Below are 22473 nucleotides of genomic sequence, written 5' to 3' on the forward strand. Positions count from 1 at the left end.
AAACTGAGAAGCAATCAATTTACCTATACCTTGTACGTGAAGAATTTCTAGGATTTCGAAAGTAGAAGGAGTAACATGCACAAAACAAGTAACGAATTTCAAACCAAAATATGTCACACACTGGAAAAGAAACTAAAACTATGTTTTTAGCCCTTCCACATTCTGAAAATGAGTAAAGCTCAATCAATGAATGATTTGCCAAAGGGTAATACTGAAAAGTTTACTCTTATTCACATTCCAGCAGATTCTCTCTAGTTGCTAAAACCCCAAAACTATTTTAAACTCTCCACAATCTGAAAAAATAAACGATGTTGAGTCAATAGAGAATCTGCTGAAGGGTAATGAAATGTCAAACTATTTTCAACACTACCTTCCTAAAAAATTACGAAATGAATAAAGAATCTATTGATGGATGTAGCCGTTCCCACGTGATAGAAAATCATAATGAAAAGAGAAATGAAAATTTCTATGTTTTTTATGTGTTCTATGTTTGGAAATGTCCGTATAGGACGAAACTGCAGAAACGTTAGTTACAAAAAAAAGTGGTAAAAAACATAGAAATTTTCATTTCTCTTTTCCTAATAAAGAATCTGCGGAAGAGTAATACTGAAAAGTGTAACCGACATTTCAATGTATCAAATCTGTTTTTGGAATTTTTTAGCCAAAGCCGGCAGGTTTATATGACTAACGTTCCGTATACAACTGCGGTAACCTTCATCAAAAATGATGAGGCAACAGACGAAGTGTTCTATCCATCCTCAGTTGTAGATAAAACGTAAGGTTCGTTGCAAACCTCAGTTAACAAAACAAAAAATAGCTCTGGCACAATTATCCACACTGTGGATACTCATTAGTAACCTTCGATCCTCTCTGGGATTTGTCTCTCCCCATACCATAAAGAACGGGTCAATTGAGTTTGTCACATTGCTTGGATTTCTTCACAAGAGAGGAAACTCTGGATGGAGATGAAAAACCAACGTGTTCGAAGTGAAAGGAAAGAAAAAATGTACCCTATCAATCTATAAGTTTCCCCTTATTTTAATAATTCATTTGAAAAGATTCTCTCCAACGGAAAGATTCAGAGGCAAATTGAATGTTTTCATTGACTTTTCTTCAGATGAATTAGATATGAGCAATTATGCAGCAGACAGCAGACTCCTTGTCGTTATAATCTAGATGCACTTTCAAATCATTGTGGGACTACTCACAACGGGCATAACACAGCATATTGTAGACACCCATGTAGTGGCACGTGGCATGATTCACATGTGTCCCAAATTTCACCAAGATCGCTTGTGAGTGATGAGGCATATATCCTCTTTTATGAACAGGAGGGAACGAAGCAGCTCCTTTGAGGTGTATTTTTTCCTCTCTTCTTTCTTTTTTTATAAACTTAGTTCTCTGTACTTCATGATTGTTCCAAATATAAATACAAAAATCATCTTCAGCTGTTACAATTACTATTTTTTTGATTTTGCAGGCCATCCCAACATCAAAGTTTTTATAACACAAGGAGGAGTTCAGTCTTTGGAAGAGGCTATTGCCAACGAAGTACCAGTAATTGGTCTTCCTTTCATCTCCGATCAAAGCGCAAACGTCAAACGAATGATGGATCGAGGAGCTGGACTGGGTTTGGATCCAAATACCCTAACGAAGGATGATCTGAGAAATGCAATCTTGGAGGTAGCAACAAATTCACAGTAAGTGCAATGTATCCTTTGTAGGTAAATATCTTGTAGGTAACAAAAAACAGTACTTGGAAGTGATAGATTTCACACATTCAGATTTCACTCAGACTGAATGGATTTTTGAATCGAAATCACCATAACAACTGCCGATAGATCAAGCTGAAAAGTTCTTAGACTAACACACAGATGGCACTACTAGTATTGAATCTATATGATTTTTAGTTAACCCTATCCTTCAAAAGACACGTGTACCAATTTCACAGCTATCGGACTATCATTTTGAGGGATAAAACATTCTGGGTGAAGCAACTTTTGTTATTCTGAAGCCAAGGCTTGGCTTGATAAACATTATTAGGACCTTGCACCAGGAAAATCTACCGTTCAGAAGTCCTTAGCTAAGTTCAAACGAGATAAAATGAGCACCGAAGACGATGCACGCAGTGCCCCAAAGAGACTATTACCGACGAAACTATCAAAGAAGTCCACAAAATAATTTCAAATGACTGCAAAGTGAAGTTAATCGTGCATGCTGAGGATTCAAAGATATTAAAGGAACGTGTTGGACATATCGTGAATGGATATTTGGGTATGCGAAAGCTCTGTTGAAAGTGGGTGCCGCGCGTGCTCACAATCGATCAAAAACAACGAATTGATGATTCTGAGCAGTGTTTGAAGCTGTTCCACCATGGAAAATCCGAATTCATGCATCGATATGTGACAATGAATGAAACATGGTTCCATCATCTCACACCAGAATCAAAACAATCGTCATCTGAGTGGACTGCACGTGGTGAACCGACTTCGAAGCGTACAAAGACAGTTTTCTGGTTATGTTATGGTATCAGTATTTTGGGATGTGCATGGTATAATATTCATCGACTATCCTGAAAACGGAAAAAACCATCGATAGTAACTATTACACAGCGTTATCGGAGCGTTTGAAGGACGAAATCGCGAAAAATCAACCCCATTTGAAGAGAAAAAAAGTGCTGTTTCATCAAGATGTTGCACCGTGCCACAAATCAATGAAAATGATGGCAAAATTGCAAGAATCGGGCTTCAAATTGCTTCCACATCTAACGTATTCTCCAGATCTGCCCCCAGCGACTTTTTCTGTTCTCAGACCTCAAGAGAATGCTTGCTGGAAAAAGATTTAGCGCTGATGAAGAGATAATTGTCAAAACCAAGGCCTAGTTTGAGGTTAAAGACAAATCATACTATAAAAATGACATTGAAAAATTGTATTACCGCTATAATGATTGTAACTCCCTCAAAGGCAAGTGTATGGAATAATGAAATCAAATTTTATCAAAAGGAAAGTTTTTTGTTAGTCTACGATTTTTTCAGCCCAATTTACTTCTGAACAATTAGGTTCGTGATGAGATGATCATAGAAATGATGTATATAAATATATATATATATATATATATATATATATATATATATATATATATATAGATAAAGGAGTTTTTTAATCGGACATAGCACTCAAAGAAGTGGCAAACCATAGACACGTGTTTCGGGCTTTTGGCCCATCATCAGTATGGTGCAGCCAAGTGTAAGGATGGGCAACACTTGGTTACCAGAAGAAATAAATACAAATGCACGGAGCCACCAGCAGGAGCCAGCCGCACATTTGTGGTTTTACTTAATAGATCTTGTGTTTACAAGAAAACTATCAAAATCACCACGGAGGCAGCTATAGCTACCTGCGTGACATCCGGGTCCAGGAAATAATATAAATACGAAGGTTATCGAGTGTCTTGATATAGATAAAGGAGTTTTTTAATCGGACATAGCACTCAAAGAAGTGGCAAACCATAGACACGTGTTTCGGGCTTTTGGCCCATCATCAGTATGGTGCAGCCAAGTGTAAGGATGGGCAACACTTGGTTACCAGAAGAAATAAATACAAATGCACGGAGCCACCAGCAGGAGCCAGCCGCACATTTGTGGTTTTACTTAATAGATCTTGTGTTTACAAGAAAACTATCAAAATCACCACGGAGGCAGCTATAGCTACCTGCGTGACATCCGGGTCCAGGAAATAATATAAATACGAAGGTTATCGAGTGTCTTGATATAGATAAAGGAGTTTTTTAATCGGACATAGCACTCAAAGAAGTGGCAAACCATAGACACGTGTTTCGGGCTTTTGGCCCATCATCAGTATGGTGCAGCCAAGTGTAAGGATGGGCAACACTTGGTTACCAGAAGAAATAAATACAAATGCACGGAGCCACCAGCAGGAGCCAGCCGCACATTTGTGGTTTTACTTAATAGATCTTGTGTTTACAAGAAAACTATCAAAATCACCACGGAGGCAGCTATAGCTACCTGCGTGACATCCGGGTCCAGGAAATAATATAAATACGAAGGTTATCGAGTGTCTTGATATAGATAAAGGAGTTTTTTAATCGGACATAGCACTCAAAGAAGTGGCAAACCATAGACACGTGTTTCGGGCTTTTGGCCCATCATCAGTATGGTGCAGCCAAGTGTAAGGATGGGCAACACTTGGTTACCAGAAGAAATAAATACAAATGCACGGAGCCACCAGCAGGAGCCAGCCGCACATTTGTGGTTTTACTTAATAGATCTTGTGTTTACAAGAAAACTAAATTTACCTTTAGTTTAATTAACAACATGCAATACATTTCGATAAGAAAATCAACTCACTCATCTTAAACTGAATGAAAAGTATCAGAATCAAAGCAAGAAACAAATAATAAATATTTACAAATTTCAAGAGGAGAAAAACCTAATTGATAATAATTAAACGAAACTATCATTTATTTCAAAGAAAAATTGAATCGAACGTTTTTTTCAAGACCATTACGATATAAGTTTTACAAGGCTTGGTATTAAAATTTAAAATCATTGTATTCGCATCTCTTGACTATTTTATTAACAGCAGTTTTTGATAAATGGCATCTACTGGCCACAGTTCTCGATCTTTTTCTGAATGCATTTGAATTTGGGTCAGAACATTGATATCGTTGATAGACTTGTTTTTTGTTACATACACACAACTCTGGATTTATTGAATATAGGCAGTCGATAAAAAGAAAGATAACAAGAAATGCCATATTTTTTATCACTTCGTTCATTATTGTGTTACAAGAACTTCTTGTCATTGACTACTCTTCTGTGTGATTTAAATTTGACTTATTCGATATGGTAAGATATACAAATGAAAAGAGAGATATGTATGGAGTATACATAAAACTAGGTAGGCATTCGTTCAAAGCACAACAAAGGTATGATGAATCATATCCTGAAAAAACAACACCAAATAATAAAATGTTTCGACGTTCATCTACAACGTTACTTGCACATAATTCATTCATTAATCCTAGAGTTCCTTATGTAAGACGAGCCTATCAATGACAGCAATGTTCTGGCCCAAATTCAAATGAATCCAAGACGTATTCATGAGTGTAAATACCAAGCTGTGCGAAAACTATATCGTAATGATCCTGAAAGAAATTTGAAATTCTGTAATTGGTTTCATTGGAAGTGCGGAATAATAACAATCGTTTGGGCAGACGAAACGATATTCATAAATTCTGGCATGTTCAATCGAAAAAACAAATATTTGTATGCCACTCAAATATAGTGTGGTTTGTTGAATTATAAATTACTGCAGAAATTATAAAAGAAATGTTGAATGATCATCCTGTACGGTTTCGGCATAATAGTCCATGGTTCCAACAAGACGAATGTGGTCCATACAAACCAAGGATAGTTACAGATCATCTAAATCGAACTTTTTTCGATTCATGGATTGGAACAAGAGGTCCAGTAGCATGACCTGCCAGATTCCCGGATCTGAATCCGCTGGATTGTACCAAACCACCCTGTAATATTTTTTCATATTGAAAATACTATTTCTGTCACAAGAGTTGTCAATTTTTGCCAATGTACTAACGTCAATAAAAAGTTTTTGCCGATAAATTGTATTGTTGTTGGGGTTCGCAGTAATCGCTGTACGAACAGTAGATACTCATTTGACAATTTCCATTGAACTGAGAGAACCGGAGTTAAACGGCTAGTTTTTTCTTCTGGACTCTACAGAAGGTATTCAAGGAGACGACATGAAATTTCGAACACTTACTTCATTAATATTCATTTACTTTCGAATGCTTTTTTTTCGAATAAATGATAGCTCCGTTTAATTATTATGAATTACTTTTTTCTACTCTTTTGAAATATGTAAATGATTATCACTTGTTTCTTCCTTTGATCTGATGGTATCCATTCAGTTCAAGATGAGCGAGTTGATTTATCGATCAAAATGTATTGCATGTTGTTAATTAACCTGAAGGTAAATGTAATACAGATCCAACCCAAAAAAATTTGAATAAGGACCAAAATCACCTGAAAATTAACTTTGAATGAATTTCGAAAAGTGTCATAAAATATGCAGGTCCGTAGTTATAAAAAAAAATGCTGAGGGTGGCCAGAGAGTACGAAACGTTGAAATCGAAATCTGATTGTGCCAAATTGAGGAGAATTTACTATCGAATTAAAAAGTCCTCCAACAAATAGTATTTGAAATAACGTGGAAAAAAGGAAAAATCAAGATGGCAGAATTTACTTTTCTCATGATATGTCAATAACCGGCCATGACATTCTTGATCTATTCGAACAAATTGACAATGCTTCTATGAATGCAACTTTTTCTCCATTTGACCGACCTTCCGACTCTGATGGTTTGAAAGTTACCAATACAATCCCATTAAAAAATGGCCACTCTGTATACTGATCGATAGAAAATTTCGTTCTCTACAGGGTGTTTCAAATTCGATCCTCACCATTGGGATCTCGGAAACTATGAGCGATACGAAGATGGTTAAATTGGGGCAAAGTTGCGTATTTACCTGACTAACAATATGCCGTTGAGTAAGTTCAGAAATTCTAAGTATTTTTTCCTCAGCTTTTCAAATGAACCAAACTTGGTGGAATTTTGATTTAATAACTTGAACATAGTTCGATGTGGTTGTCGCCTTTCCGATGTCCTAACACTGTTTCTATCGTATTTGTAATAAATTTGTATCATATCTCTTTTTTCTTCATTCGTGAAAGCCATTTTTCGCCAAAAATTCAATGACTTGTACAATAACAAAATGTCATCGAGTGTAACAAATTGGAAGTCAAATTTAGAAACATCAGCGTCTAAGCCTATTATGAGAAGAATTCATTTTTTTCAATATCTCCAATTTTTCGAAAAAGAATGGTACCTTATGATACATCATTGAAAAGGTAAAATTTGGTTCTATTCAAAACAAAAAGAATCCAATGTAGCGCTCATAAGAAAAAAATAAAGTTGATGATGATGGCAGGAAGACAAAACGTCGGATAGCAAATCTGAAAACACCATTATATAGCAGTAAAAAAGTGGCAATGTGGAAATGCGATTTGTTTTCGAATCGTTCGAAAAATAAAGCTGAAAAAAATAAAAACCATTTTCCGAAATTTATGTTTTTCCGGATATCTCCGGATATACTCGGAACTTTCTCAACGGCATATCGTTAGTCAGGTAAATGCCCAACTTTGCCCCAATTTAACCATCTTCCTATCTCCCCTCCGATATCCCAATGGTGAGGATCGAATGTTAAACACTCTGTATACACTGATGCTATTCATTTTTATTCAGATTGCCTCTTTAGCTCATTACTCAAAGCGCTGCCGAAAGAGCCCGAAAAATTAAGCATGCATTTGGCAATGATAGTGTTATTAGAACGCACTGTTCAACGTTTGTTTTTTGTTGTTGTTTCTTGGGGTTGATAAAGATCATTATTATTATTCAACTTTCAAACGTTGATACTTCATTCAGTATTTTACACTTTGAATTCGAGAGGGTGTCATGGGTGTAACTTATCACACGATCGGAGTTTCTTTCAACACAACTTTTTTCCAGGTACAAAAAACAAATCAAGAAAGCGAAGTCAATCTTGTTGGATGAGCCCTTGGTAGGGGTGGAGAAAGCGGTCTGGTGGATTGAATACGTGCTCAGACACAAGGGTGCGCCTCACCTCCGCAGTGAAGCTGCTGACATGACTTTCTTCGAGTATTTCATGGTCGATGTTCTGGCGTTCCTATCAATTTGTGTACTTTTGGCTTCATTCATATTTATATATTCAATGAGAGTTTTAGTGAAATTGGGACTATCCATATCCGAATCGCCTAAGCAGAAATCTGCTTGAGATAATCTAATCATTTATTTATCGACGATATAATGAAAATATCATGGACATTTTATTAACCACAGAATGTATAAATGAATAGATCACAGATGAGACTGAAAATAAATCGATGAAATTCACGAAAAATGGTCCCAGTTTGTACGAAACTTACAACATTAGGCAACGTTGAGAAAGAGCGACTACACTACATGCTCATTCAATCATGAATTAAAACTACTCAATACTAGGTATAGAAACATATACACGGGGTGACAATGAAAACTTCCCACCCTCAGTATCTTCCTTCTAGTTAAAAAAGGGGGTGTTGAAAAATCAGGTCAATTTTATAGTCAAGGGGAACACAATCAAAGAATATTTGTAGGCCATGTGGGTTCAACCTCCAAGGAGGAGTAGATGTAACCCTTAGACTTTCAAATGGTGTCAATTGGCACATCATTATGATTGGCGTTCAATTCTGCTTCCAATGATACCCTGACGTTTTATTTTTTGATGAGCAGTTTCCGAAAAATATCATTCTAAACTTAAACATGTAATTGGAATTTTCCTATTCTGAGATGGATTACTGTATTGACTCCTTTCAATAAAACAGGGAGCAGTGCTCTCTTCGACGCTGTACTCACTTCACACCAGTGACCTTCCGATGCTCGAGCGTGTGAAGATATCTCTATACGCTGATGACACGGCTCTCCTCTCATCTTCCATGGGTCGGCGTCGTCTATATGCAACGTGCACTGGACGACCTCGAGCGCTGGTACCTCTATTGGAGGATCCGAGTGAATCCGGACAAAACTCAGGCGATAACCATGGGAAGATTGCTATCTTCTCCGGCCAGAATAGTGAGAATCTCTGGAAGGGAGATTGACTGGCAAGCGCGGGTAAGGTACCTCGGCCTTCTAATAGACCGCAGGCTCACTTGGAACCCGCACATTATGTACGTCAAATCATAGATCGAGGGTCGGATTGCAAGTCTGTACCCTCTGATCAACAGAAAATCAAAAATGAGTTTGAAAAACAAGATTACCATCTACAACATGATGTTCAAGCCTGTCATCATGTATGCTTCAGACGTCTGGGGACAAGCGGAGAAATATAATATCTCCATTCTGGAGGTATCGCAAAATAAGCTGATGAGGATGATTGTGAATGCTCCTTGGTTCGTGCGGAATGAAGCCATCCATCCGTTAGTTAGGGAAGCTATAGATTATGCTGTAGACGACCCCTCCCGTTATAGATGGCCCCGACACTCTGTCGAATGAGGCCCCTGTGTCTTCCGTTAAAAAGATGAATAATTTTTTCATCCATCCCACCCCAGCCAGGTAGGGGTACACCGTGAAGGGCGACAATGATGTTTGAGGACTTCATGCCGCCGACATCTCAGTCATGAAACAATTTGTCCTTCATCGACAAAAATCAGTTCAAAGGGTAAGGGAGCTGGGCTCCAACCTGAACCAAATCAAGACGACATGCAGGCCTTTTAATAAAAATAGTTAGGAGAGTAGGTGAAACCGTTCCAACCCTTGAATGAATAGGAATGAAATGTTTTACGTGTGGGACTTTTTATTTGCGAGAAAGACATTTCAAACATCAAATCTGCTTATGCTTGTCTTATAAACTGTTCGAAATGTCGTCTATTTTGCTCTAAACAGTATTGAAGTCTATTTTCGAACTCCCCTTCAACATTACGGAAAACTTCACTAGGAATTGACTGGCATGCCGCTGTAATTCGTCTTTAAGTTCTTTAATATAAGAAGATTGGGATATATTAACAACGGAGTGAATATGCCTCCAACGAAAAAAATATGAGGGTGTTGAATTCTTCTTTGGAATATTGTTCTCATGTATGGATCTCCGCCAATGAGGATACCCTGAAGCTGCTAAATTTCATCCAGAAAAGAGTCATCCGCCTGATTGGAGACACGAATATCACTTGAAACCTTGATAGTCTGGAACAAATGGATTCAACTCCAGTAATTCAAATCCAATATGTGTCCCTACTTTTGCACAGGCACCGCTCTTAGAGCGCCTTGTGGATTTTTCTGTATTGCTTGGGCTCCCCTTCTGCTGATCCATTCATCTGGAAATCTCTCGTTTAACCACTGTCGGATGGGAAGAAAATAATGAGGTGGAGCACCGTCTTGCTGGAAATGTAACAGACCCTCCTGTAAAAGTACATCATTTTCTGCATCTATTCGAGTTTCTATCTCGTGAAAGCGATAGTCTCTTCAAACATTTCGAAGTACAGCGTGCCAGTCGAATTGTCTTCCAGAAATAATGGACCAATAATGGCATTTCCAAGAATACGAGGCCAAACATTGACATTTTGTAGGTTTTGTGTATACGTATGTCCTTTCTGAAATATATGTGGGTTAATTTCAGAAAAAATTAACACTCATCGCTGAAACACATGTTTAACAGAAGATTAGGAATTGTATTGACTAGATGAGACATGATTTCACAAAACTCTATTCTTCTATCATAATCATCTTCGTGGAGCCCCTGGAAAAAATGCATTTTATAACGATGAAATTAATGTATTTTCAATGTTTTTCTTACAGTCTCGCAAGACATCACCGTCTGTTCTGATACTGATCGTAAGGAGCTTGTGGGCTCTGTAGCAAATGTTCCCAAAACTTCAATTTGAGCTGCTTCATTTAGTACTCTGGCGTTATTTTTTTGATTCGTCACTGAACAAGTTTCGTGAAACTCATTTACCAAATCAAGCACATACAGATTTACATTACGATTTTGACGTCTTCCGTTAAAAACATATACCGCCCTTCGAGTGCACTTTCCAACTTCCCCATAAATCACAGTCATTTCAATTGTGTCTTGGAGAATGTAAACCATTTTTACACGTTTATACACTTATATTAAAGTAATTACTTAACAGCCCAACAGGTACAACTATATGCACAATACTACCACATCGTTCAAAATTGGGAACTTATTTTTTGCCTGAAAACAGCAACTTTTTACAGCAGAAGTACACTTTTTGTAATGAGAAATAAAAATTCAGTATTTACTTAACACAACTTTACTACCATCTACATTCTACTGTTAGATTACTTTTTGATATAAATTATTTGGTGGTACCGTTCGAACCCTCTAATAAAGGACACTACCTAATATTCTTATCAATCCTGGTCAAACCATGCGTCTCAGTATAGGCGTACTAATAATTACTTTTGTTAGTTTGGAACACTCATTTCCGGGTACCAGGTCAGGGTACCACTGAAAGCAGAATTGAACGACAATTAAAATGATTTGCCACTTGACCCCCCTTTCCATTCAAAATTCTTATCTATCCCTCCTATAGGGTTGAACCATGAGGGCTTCGAAAGTGTCTCCCTTGACAATGATGGAAGTCCGAACATCAGTTCTAATATAAATTGATTTGAAAACCCTGAAGAAAACAATTGAAAATTTAATAAGAATAACCGAAAATAACAATTTTATTGAACAAGAAACTGAAATTACAAAAAAATTACATACAAGCAACAACCAAGCAGATAAAAAAAATTGAAATATTAATAAAGGCTGAAAAATAAAAATTAAAAAATATTGCTGATAAAAAATGAAAAATTGAAAGATTTCAAACCAAGTTATGTCACGACGTTTCTATTGTAAGTATCCACAATCGTCTTCAGGTGATAACTGGACTCATTCCTGCACGTCATCTTGACCTTATTCAGGTTGAAGACTGAGATGTTGGCGGCATGAAGTCCTCAGATTTATTCCTCCGAGATCTGACTATTTATAGGTCACTCAAGTACTTTCACCTATTTTCTCTTCACTCTTTCCGCTTCATTGGTTTTTAGCGGGAGATGACCGTTTGGCGGGAATTCGTCGTTTTTCGCTTGATTGCAGGTTTCCATATGTTACGTATCTCTACGCTAGCTTGACTAACTAATGCAAGGTAAGGTGAGGTAAGGTATCCATTTTTTAACGTTCACGAAAAAGTAAAGTATGAAGAATTGCCATAGTGATTATAGGTTTTGGTAATTTTTGAGTTGGCAGGATTGCATGAACAAATATTGACTTTTCATAATCTTGACAGCAGCAATCATTCATATGAAATAAATAATAATTTTCATTTCTATAATAATATGCAAGACGCATATTTTATATCATTAATAGAACAATACCCAAATTTCACAATGTGACGTTCAAGTTTATCTAGTGACATTACCATTACTACATTCGGATATATCCGTTAAAGTTCGTAGTATGGCGCTTTTTGATTGGTCGGAGGTAAGAACGCAACGCAGAAAGTTGATATTAACCAACTTTTTACCTTGCGTTACCTTGCCTTACCCCTAGTTTATAATAATGCAAGGTAAGGTAAGTTAAGGTAATGCAGAGAGGTAAGGCAAGGTATAAATTTTTTGACGTTCACGATAAAGTAAAGTATGAAGAATTGCCATAGTGATTATGGGTTTTGGTAATTTTGGGGTTGGCAGGAATGCATAAACAAAAAATATTGACATAACATTCCATTTCCATAATCTTGACAGCAGCAATCATTCATATGAAATAAATAATAACTTTCATTTCTATAATATTATGGAAGACGCATATTTTATATCATTAAAAGAACAATACCCAAAAATTTATAATAAAAAAAATTCAAAACAAATGAATGAAGGAAAGGCATAGCAGGTGATTGCCAAAATAAAAGGGCTACCAGAGGAGCAATGTCAAAGATATATTGGGGCTAAAATTTTCCATAGAACACCACAAATTTCCTTAATGATTTTATGGATTGTGGTCTTTCCCAAATGGTATGCCCACGCCTCCGACTGTTGCGAAGTTTCTTGCGATAAATAGCTCAACATATTTTTGTTAGATACATATTTACAATTTCAACAATTTACTTTACTGGAGTGTTATAGCCAATTTCTCTTCTGGAGATATCGATCCTAATTTTTTTTAACAATGAAGGCGCTAACAATTTCACTAAGTAGATGTTCAAAACATATTTTGTTCATTCTTGTGTACACCTGGTCTTTCTGCTTCTCAGAATGGGTCTAACATTAAACCTCCTCCTTTTTTGTTTCTTCCTCTTGAGTAAAAGATAGACACTTACTATTGACACGATCTCGGCAATTTTTGTAGTTATATCTATCAAAAGAAAAATCAAATTTCACAATGTGACGTTTAAGTTTATCTGGTGGCATTACCTTTACACCATTCGAATATATCCGTCAAAGTTCGTAGTATGGCGCTTTTTGATTGGTGGGAGGTAAGAACGCAACGCAGAAAGTTGAAAATAGCCGACTTGTTACCTTGCGTTACTTTGCCTTACCGACGTTACCTTACCTTACTTTTTATCTAGAACGCAATTGTGTTTTCACAATGCTTCAACTTTCTTACCTTACCTTACCTCGTTACCTTGCGTTTTTATAAACCAGGGGTTACCGACGTTACCTTAACTTACTTTTTATCTAGAACGCAAGTGTGTTTTCTCAATACTTCAACTTTCTTACCTCGTTACCTTGCGGGGTAAATGCGTTGTTGGACAACATATACGCGGCTTCTTTGAATTTTCTCCTGAATCAGTGTTCCTCTTTGTGGATGATTTCAGCTTGAGCCCACTTGATTTTATGTTAATGAGTCCAAACATGCTTTACTATTCCGGATTTGCTGGTTTCTCCTCGCTGTGTGCGTTTCTTATGCTCAGCAATGCGAACTTTCAATGGCCTCTTAGTTTCCGCGTTTGGTGGCCTGGTTTTCGTAAGGCTGTTACGGATAGTGTTCCCAGATCTGAAGCAGGTCCTAATTTTGTATTGGACCCAATCCTACTTATCCTTTCCGATAATCCTCTGATGTAGGGAAGTACAAGTACTGGTTGTGGCTGCTTCTCTTCCTTGTGGAGTTTTTGCTGTCTTTTAGCTAATGCCTGTTCTACCATCACTCTGGAGTAACCATTTCGTTGTAGGTCATTTTTGATGATGCCTAGTTCCTTTTCGAGACGTTGCTTTGTATTACAGAGCCCAAAAGCACGGTCTAGCAGAGTCTTGATGATTCCTTTCTTAGTCGATTGATGATGGGTTGGATTACTGGTTCAGATACTGTCCTGTGTGAGTGAGTTTACGATGTTTCACCTTTCAGGTCTCCATCTTCGGATAGCTCCTTCTGCATGATTTGAAGTGCTTCTTCGACGTTGGTGTAGAACGTTGGTGTAGAGGCTTTCCACGTCGAAACTGATCAGTTGATCCTGCTCTTTGACTTCGATTTCCCCTAGTAGTTCAACGAAATGCCTTGAATTTTTCACAAAAGATGATGTTTTACCTTGCAGTGGTTTGATTATTGGTAGTAAAAATCTGGACAATTTCTGAGTGGCTGAATATCTGGAGGTCAATTTATATTAGATTAGACAATGGAAGTACGAACTGATTAAATACACCACGAAACATTGTCAACCACCTTCAAACAAATAAAAACAGCCTCTTTTCATTTTCCCATCTTGTTTACTGGAAAGAAGATTTTAAGGGTGAGAAATTTTCAAATTGACGTCCTGTATTTTGAGAAATTGAGTTTATTATAATCCGGAACATTCAATAAACTCCCATATGGGATGACAAATATGAGAATTTTAATAAAAAAATGATATACTTTCCAGTTAGTAGCTCTTGAGGAATGTACAGTTCGTCACCTGTATATTACTATAAAAATGAGCTGTAATATATTTCTTCTTTGTCACTTTTCCATTGTATACACAATCAATATTTCAACTATAAAATATATTGATGATTTTTCCGAGGTCAATTGCAACAATTCTTATTATATTACACATTTATTAAATTCAATACTGAAAGAAAGTTTTTGGCTTTCTACTACTCCATCTTTTTTTTGTCTAATCAAGATGGAGTAGAAGAAAGCCAAAAACTTTCTTTCCCAAAAATTAATCACTCCTAAAAATATAACCCCTTCAATTCAATACTGAACTATTGTGTCAGGTGTCAGGATTTGATGATAAAAATAAATCATTTTCAAAATTGTGTAAACGAATAATATGTGGTATAATCTACATTGTTGTTGTCTGAGGAGCATTACGCTGAGCGATATTTCGAGTGTATTTTTCATTCCTTCTTCTCGGACCTAGTCGGTATCATCATTTTCTGTAGTTCGGATGTTGGCAATTCAACAAAAAGAGTCATGAGAAGACCTAGTATGTAGGACGTGATCACATCTCCACACCAATAGTATACCTGCCAACATTATTTAAATAATAGAACATGTAATAAAACTTCTTTGCTATTATAATCGCATCAGATGAGTTACCGAAACTTATCGATATATTGTTATGAATTATTTAAATCTCCCCAATTCATTTGAAATGAGCGAATACAGGATGAATCAACAAAATTTCCCAACTTTGTTACTTTGGCTATTGTGATGCAGTGTTTGGAACCTTTCGTGTACTAATGAATATTACTGGAGTTTTTTCCCAACATCAAAGAGGAAGATCAGTTTGAAAACTGAAAAACTTCAATATTATTGGGGTATGTATGTCCTGAAAAAGAAGAATCAGCTGAGCGAAGAAAGGAAGGAAATAAGTTTACTAGGTATGTTTATGCAAAAAATATTCATTACTTCTGAAAATTATTCATTACTTCAAAGACGTTTTTCTGTGATACATCAATTTGAATTTGGATTATTTAGAAAAGTATTTTACCTTTTCACAATTTTCGAATACTGAATAGCTTTATTTTTTTTAACGTATGTCAAAACCGGAGAAAGATTGTTTTATGAAAAATCAACCAATAAAGAAAGCTAAGTATTGATATTTCATTTCCTCAATTGATTTTTTTCAATTTGTAGCCAAAATTTATTGATACGACAAGTCACTGACCAATTGGACTTTGGACTTTCAGTGGTTTATATTACGCAGTAATATTTTGGGGTGGACTTTTCAGTTTTCCCTTCAGTAAATATCAGCAGATTCTCTAGTGATTTAGATTTGTTTATTTTTCAGATTGTGGAAGGTTGTATACTCGAATAAACAGTATTGAGTCCTTCACAAATAAAAGTCAAAAAGTCATAGAATACTGTTGTATAACTTGTATGAATGAATAACTATTGGAAAATATTCAACCCACACATCAAAAAAGTTAAAAAACAGATTCAAATTTCTATGGAGCATCACTATTTTTCATAAAACTGGTTTAGGATTGATAAATCTAAAAAAATTAATTTTAGTCAAATTTTTGCAATCTTTTTGAGATAAATAACAGAATGTTGGGTTCTGTTGCATGTAATTGCAAAACTATATGAAAAATTTTGAAGAACAGGACCATCTAGTGTGCAAAACGATTTCAACGTCTATTTACAAAAAGCAGAATATTGTTATCATCGGAGGAATTCTGATACAATCTTCCAGGATTAGCTCACTTTTCCAGGATTGACTCACTCCGAAGCGTTCATACACCCTTCGAAGCTTGAAACCAAACAGTTCTTGGACCACAGTAGGGATGAACTATGAAGTCTAACAGGCCTTCTCACAGGTCAAAATCGTCTGAATCATCATATGTCGTAACTCGGACTGTCGGAAGACAGTGTGTGTCGCCCCTTTTTGTGAAATGAAGAAACAAAAGAGCACATACTTTGTGCCTGCCCCGCTGCAGACCGAATCAGGTTTTTAGAGTTTGGCAGAGACATACTCTTACCATCTGACCTGAAAGATCACTCAGTACTTAAACTAATCGTCTTCGTTGACAAGCCGGGTTTATTTGGTCGAGTTTGAATAGGTGTGAGCCACAATAAACCTTTGCGGGTTGTGGTGGAGAATCGAATATAACTACTCACTTCTGACCTACCCTAATGGATTCTACACAATTGCATATGCAGATGATAGTTATCTTGCAGACCGGAAAATTTATGAACACCATGTGCGATAGAACACAGAAAGGGCTCAAATAAATAGAAACATGGTGTAAGGAACACTCCCTGTCGATCGATCTCAAGAAGATTGAGAAGGTCCTTTTCACCAGGAAAAGAAGTTTATCGGGCTTAAAACCTCCAGAAATCTTTAAAAGCAAACTGAACTTCTCTGAAGAGGTGAAATACCTTGGTGCTACCCTCGACAGGAAGCTACCTACGGAGTAGAGCAAAAAAAGCATATGTGGCTTATGAGCAATGTCGGAGGACAGTGGGACGCGCATGGGGTCTTTCACCCCGTGTAGTCACCTGAATCTACACTGCAATAATAAGAGCTATGTTAACGTACGAAGCCATTGTTTCGGAACCAAAAATTCTACAAGCAACAGCCACCCAAAATTTATATCAAATATATTACATCCACACCAACCGCGGCAATGGGATTAATTACTGGTCTAACCACCCCTCAGGACCTGTTCATTAAGGAGGTTGCGTTAATGGCCATGTTACGATTGCGTACGGCTGTTGTACACCTCGAAGTAGGAATTGCTAATTGAGGCTGAGCCTATGGCGAGAAATGCAACTGATGCAATTGAACCCAGGTTTGTGTTTAATAAACTTTACAAAATACAAATAAAACAGAACACAACACAAATGCAATACGCATGTATACAGATATATACAGACGGCTCAAAACCACAGAAGGCTCAGGGTGTGGAGTGTACTCCAGATCACTAAGCCTTAGAATTAAGTGGGGAATGGGAAGAAATTCCAGCGTGGTCCAAACAGAACTGGCTGGTATCTTAATCGCCACAAAAGAAATAACCAGGAAAGGAATTTCTGGCAAAACATAACAATCTGCACTGACAGCAGAGAAGTCCTATTAGTCTTGAACAGACAACGTATAACCTCGGAGCTAGTACTAGAGTGTCACCAATATTTAGCCAAAGCCTCGGTAGATAATAACATTATCCTGAGGTGGGTTAAAGGGCACGACAGGAGTAAAGGTAATCGCATTTCCGACTCCTTAGCCAAGGACGCGGCTGGACTAAGAATTTTAGGACCCAGTAGCACCTACGGCCTGATGATTTCGAGAATTGCGGAACTAGTCAAATGTTACACCCTTGCTCAATCCTTAAAGAGATGGGACGAAACCAAAGGATGTAATCTTGTCAGGATTACTTTGGGCGACCATGGGAAGCTGGCGCCGAAGAAATATCTGGCAATGACCAGGAAAAATGCTAACAGTAGGATTTCTGACTGGCCACTGTCAACTAAGGAAACACCTCCATAATATGGGGCTAGTGGACACACCTCTATGCAGGTTGTGTGAACAGGAAGATGAGACTGTCAGGCATGTCCTGTGCGAGTGGCCGGAGTTATCATCAATAATAGAGTATGTGTTCGGCGAGTCTTGGCTTACACCTGCCGATATAAAGGATATGTCTCCCAGTGGCCTGTCCACCTTCCTGGAAAAAATAGGATGGATGATGACCTAAGAGGATAACTCCTCGGGCGGATGTACAATGAGTCACATGTGGCCTAAGTGCTGTGGGTCTCCCTCTCCCTACGCTACAGATACTGATTGACCTAACTCAGCCTATTATTAGAGATTTTGATTTGAATCTTTCCGACAAATTTGATTTTTTAAATAATAGACTATAATTGATGATAATAGCTTTACAATTGGAGAAATACAATGCAACCACTGTAGCCATTTTGGTTGACAATCACAAATTGAAGTAAAAACCATGTTTTGAAGACAGTAAAAAAATAATACACTGGCATGTCCCAATACATTCTGTTGAGCAAATCGACGATATTTGTCAGAATATCTCGTAAATATTTTGAAATTTGAGTGACATATATATTTTTCGATAAAAAACAACATTTCAGGAGAACATAAACATTTTGTGGAATATTGAAATGAAATCATTTCCAAGCTTTGAAAACATGTACATTGAATGAACTAATATTAGGTTGTTCCAAAAGTTTTCTTCATTTTCATGGGTCTACTTTGAACTACAATATCTCAGTGAATACTCATTCAATCTAATCGAAATGGACCATTTGAAACAGTGCACTTCTGCCAACGTCATCATGAGAGTAGGATACTCGGATTCGATGAAGTCGATGAAGGCCGTTTTTCACTGTTTTTTGATAACTTTCCCAGCGGTAGAACCGGTTATCAGAGTGCTTTAAAAGATGGTAGTCGGTTGGCCAAAGGTCTGGATAGTATGGTGAGAGAGGCAGAACTTCGACGCTCAACTCGTTAAATTTACGCACGATGATTTGTGAAACGTGTGGACGATCGTTGTCGTGGAGCAGGATAGGACTTTTTATGTTGGCTAGTGCCGGATTTTCCTAAATCAATTTACGGTACATCTCATCGATTTCCTCACGATGGGACTCGGCTATAATGGTTTGGCCCGGTTGAAGAAAGTTATAGTAAATCACACCAGCCGCTTACAATAATACAGTAAACATGGTCTTTTTTCGATGGGTTTTCGCTTTTGAGAAGCGCCTGGATGGCTCATCGCTATCCAACCATTATCCTCAAGGTCTTCTGTTGTGGAGGATCCACTTTTCATCACACGTGACAATCCGATCCGAAGAAAAACAGACTTCGAAATGTGACAATTTCTATCGATCGTTCAAATCATGGAGCACCCTCTGATCGAGCTTTTTGACCTTTTCTATACGTTCCAAATCATCAAAAATCGCACGGGAGCTGACGACCAGTTCTTCCGCCATCCCACGCCTCGTTATGATGAGTCAATCTCCACCAGGCTCCTCAAATCCTCGTCCTAGATTACTGTAGGTCAATTACTTCATTGATGTTTTGTATGTTGACTACTTCGGGGCTCATCTCCGAAGATAAATTCTCCAAAATGAAATTTCGCAAACCAACGTCAATTTGAATTCGTACAAAAATGGTCAAAAATTGCTCAACGATATCATATAGTTATGAGCTAAATAGGTGTGTAAAATTAAAATTTAGACAAAATAACAGCATTATTGTATAGTATATACCACAATATAGTGGAATAAATATTTATTGAGATATCTAGCTACAAAAACACGTGATAATAAAACAACGTAATATATGATTCAAGTAATGATTCTATCGACAAACATACACAAAGGAAAATAATAAATGAATTTGGAGTCTACGCAATTTTTTGCAGTCTTTGCTGGTGAAGTGATCGACATTATACAGGGTGTAACTAAATAAGTGTAGGACATTCAAGGAGGTGATTCCTCTAATATGAAGTTTCTAATGAAGTTTCATATAAAGAAACTTCATTGGAGCATCCCTTGTTAAGATACAGCCCCTTAAATACATAATATACATAAAATTTGTATAACAATTTTTTCCACAAGCACTGAAAAAGTTACAATATTGAAATTAACCTGACGTTTTGTGTTTAGAAAAACATTCTTCAAAGAGTCTGGATATCTCTGAATATTACCTGCATTATATTAGTTAGGCTAATTTCAAATTGTCGGTCGATATATTTTCAGGAATATCTGGGATTCCTATTGATTGAACTTCAATGCACTTCAGCGCAATAATTTGGGGAAATAATTATCGAGTCATCCTGTTCACCTCGTATTTAAAGAATTATAAACATTATGAGCCACGAATAATGTTGCGATATTTACCAGATGAAAATCACTGACGTACGTAGGAAATCTTGAACTGGCCACCCTGTAGTATATTATTGTAGTGTGAACCAAGTAAGCACTGAAGGATAATCTTGCTAAAATATAAGATGGATGCCATTCCAGAATAGCTTTTGTGATCCCTGAAAATGTATTCATCAATCAGTTATTCGTAGTAAGATAGAACTGAATGATTTTTGAAATTTCGTGTAGTTTATTAAGAATTTTCAAGTATGAAAATGAAATAAAAAATTTCTGGGGTGAGGAAATGTGAATATTGAATTTGAACATCAAGTCAGAGTATTTATTAGGTAGTACCGATTGATGTAAATATCATTACACACATTTTAAAAAACATTTTTGATTTTCGATGGTATTCAGTTTGATTCATTGGTTTAATAGTTTTTGAAATTGAATTAAAAGCAGCTAACCTTCACAACTTCGTGTCTTCGTTCCACTTGCAAGAGACTGGCTTCTCACAACCAAATACTTGATTTTCAGTTTTTTTTAACGAAAAAAATCATCTTTTCACAATGTGAACTTTGAGCTGGTTGTTGGTGAGACCTTAAGTCTTTGAATTGGAAACATTTTTTCCCTTCAGAACAGAAATGCTGTTTCTCGGAGCACGTTTCGCTAATCAAGTTAACACCATCAATAGTTGACTGAGACTACTGCTTGAAACAATGGTTATGTCTCCATATGCATCTGGACAAATTTATCAACCTGCTGATGAGGTTCTTTGTTATTGTTCCCATTGTTATTTGCTACCTGTTTGATCCCTAACTTCTACCAGTGTTCTACCTGTAATAACGTAAAAGCACGATTATTGGGCTTTTATCACTATTCCTATATGTCTGGCTTATGATGTCTATGTCAAACATGTTCTCTGAAGCAATTCATTATAGTATGCTCAGTTTGACCAACATCTTCTTTATCGCAATTTCTACAGCTTATTTCGCAAATCCAGTCATCCAGGTTGCCCAACACATGTTGAAGTGTACGACTTTTGAAAGCGACTTTCATACTTTATTTTTCAAAAATCCTTTAGTGTATCTTAGTTCCTATGTAGGAACTATAAATTCTGAGACTTCGCCATGGTTCAGAATTCGCTATTGCTACTACAGAGTGCAACAGACTGTTGGTTGACACTGGAATTCACAGCATTCTGGAAATGACCTCTGGTTTTATGCCTCCAACTATCAACTACGAACTGCCTTATAAGTAATGTTCCCGAGTAGAGAGTACTGGATCCTTTGGGAGAAGGAAATATTAAGAGCAGATATTTGTTGGTTCACAGATGGATCAAAGACACCTTTCGGTTCTGCTGCAGGTGTTTCCAGTCGCAGACCCAGGACAGAGATATCAACCTGCCTAGGAACCTATGCGACTGTATTTCAAGCGAAAATTTACGCTATTGAATTGTGCGCGGACAGATTGGAAGAATCCAACCTCAATGAAAATATTCTCGGACAGTCGGCGTTGGAAGTTCTTGGCTCCTACCGAGCAACGTCTGAAATGGTAGCAAATTACCAAAAACGACTCTCCTCGATAGGAAGACTTAACACAATGTGTCTGATCTGGATTTCTGGCCATACTGGCCTGGAAGGCAATCAAGCTGCTGACTACCTTGCAAAGGAGGGTGCTGCAAGCAGCTTCATTAAACCAGAACCTGTCATTGGCATCGATTTAGGCTTTGCCAAACAAAAATCAAACACCTGGATGGCAAGAAGGTTTATAGACTTCTAGCAGAATCTTCCACTCCAAGGCCTTCACTCACCCTTCGAAGCTTTATACCAAACAGTTGTTGGACTACAGTGGGTATGAACCATGATGTCTAACAGGCTGCAGAGACTCATACTGTTGGAAGACAGTGTTTGTCGCCCCTGTTTGGAAAATGATGAAAACATCAGAGCACATACTTTTTGCCTGCCCCGCTGGGGACCGAATCAAGTTTTTAAAGTTCGGCAGAGCCGTACTCTTACCATCTAACCTTAAAGATCACTCACCATACAAACTAATCGGCTTCGTTA

The 22473-nt window shown here is 37.2% G+C and overlaps 2 protein-coding genes across 8 annotated transcripts in view; one reads left to right on the plus strand and one right to left on the minus strand.

Annotated features, from left to right (window-relative positions):
• Positions 1–8023, plus strand: part of LOC111508810 (UDP-glycosyltransferase UGT5) — a 61538-nt gene extending 53515 nt beyond the window's left edge. For all 4 annotated transcript variants that reach the window (XM_074181314.1, XM_074181316.1, XM_074181317.1 and 1 more), the window contains exons 4-5: positions 1481–1700; positions 7612–8023. In XM_074181314.1, the coding sequence (XP_074037415.1) occupies positions 1481–1700; positions 7612–7897 (506 nt within the window). In that variant the 3' untranslated portion in view covers positions 7898–8023. The remainder of the gene's footprint in view (positions 1–1480; positions 1701–7611) is intronic.
• A 4820-nt stretch (positions 8024–12843) lies between these two features.
• The window catches only part of LOC111508812 (nose resistant to fluoxetine protein 6), a 53359-nt gene continuing 43729 nt past the window's right edge, over positions 12844–22473 (minus strand). For 2 of the 4 annotated variants that reach the window (XM_074181313.1, XM_074181312.1), the window contains exons 10-11: positions 20444–20586; positions 12844–15108 (exon numbers count right to left, since the gene is read on the minus strand). In XM_074181313.1, the coding sequence (XP_074037414.1) occupies positions 14980–15108; positions 20444–20586 (272 nt within the window). In that variant the 3' untranslated portion in view covers positions 12844–14979. Of the gene's footprint in view, positions 15109–20443; positions 20587–20874; positions 21245–22473 lie in introns of those variants that run through there. The other 2 variants (XR_012467058.1, XR_012467059.1) reach the window with 2 other exon arrangements.

Source organism: Leptinotarsa decemlineata, unplaced genomic scaffold (assembly GCF_025532065.1).
Source record: "Leptinotarsa decemlineata unplaced genomic scaffold, Ldec_3_MD MMD2_tig00026307_RagTag_RagTag, whole genome shotgun sequence".
NCBI lineage: Eukaryota > Metazoa > Arthropoda > Insecta > Coleoptera > Chrysomelidae > Leptinotarsa > Leptinotarsa decemlineata.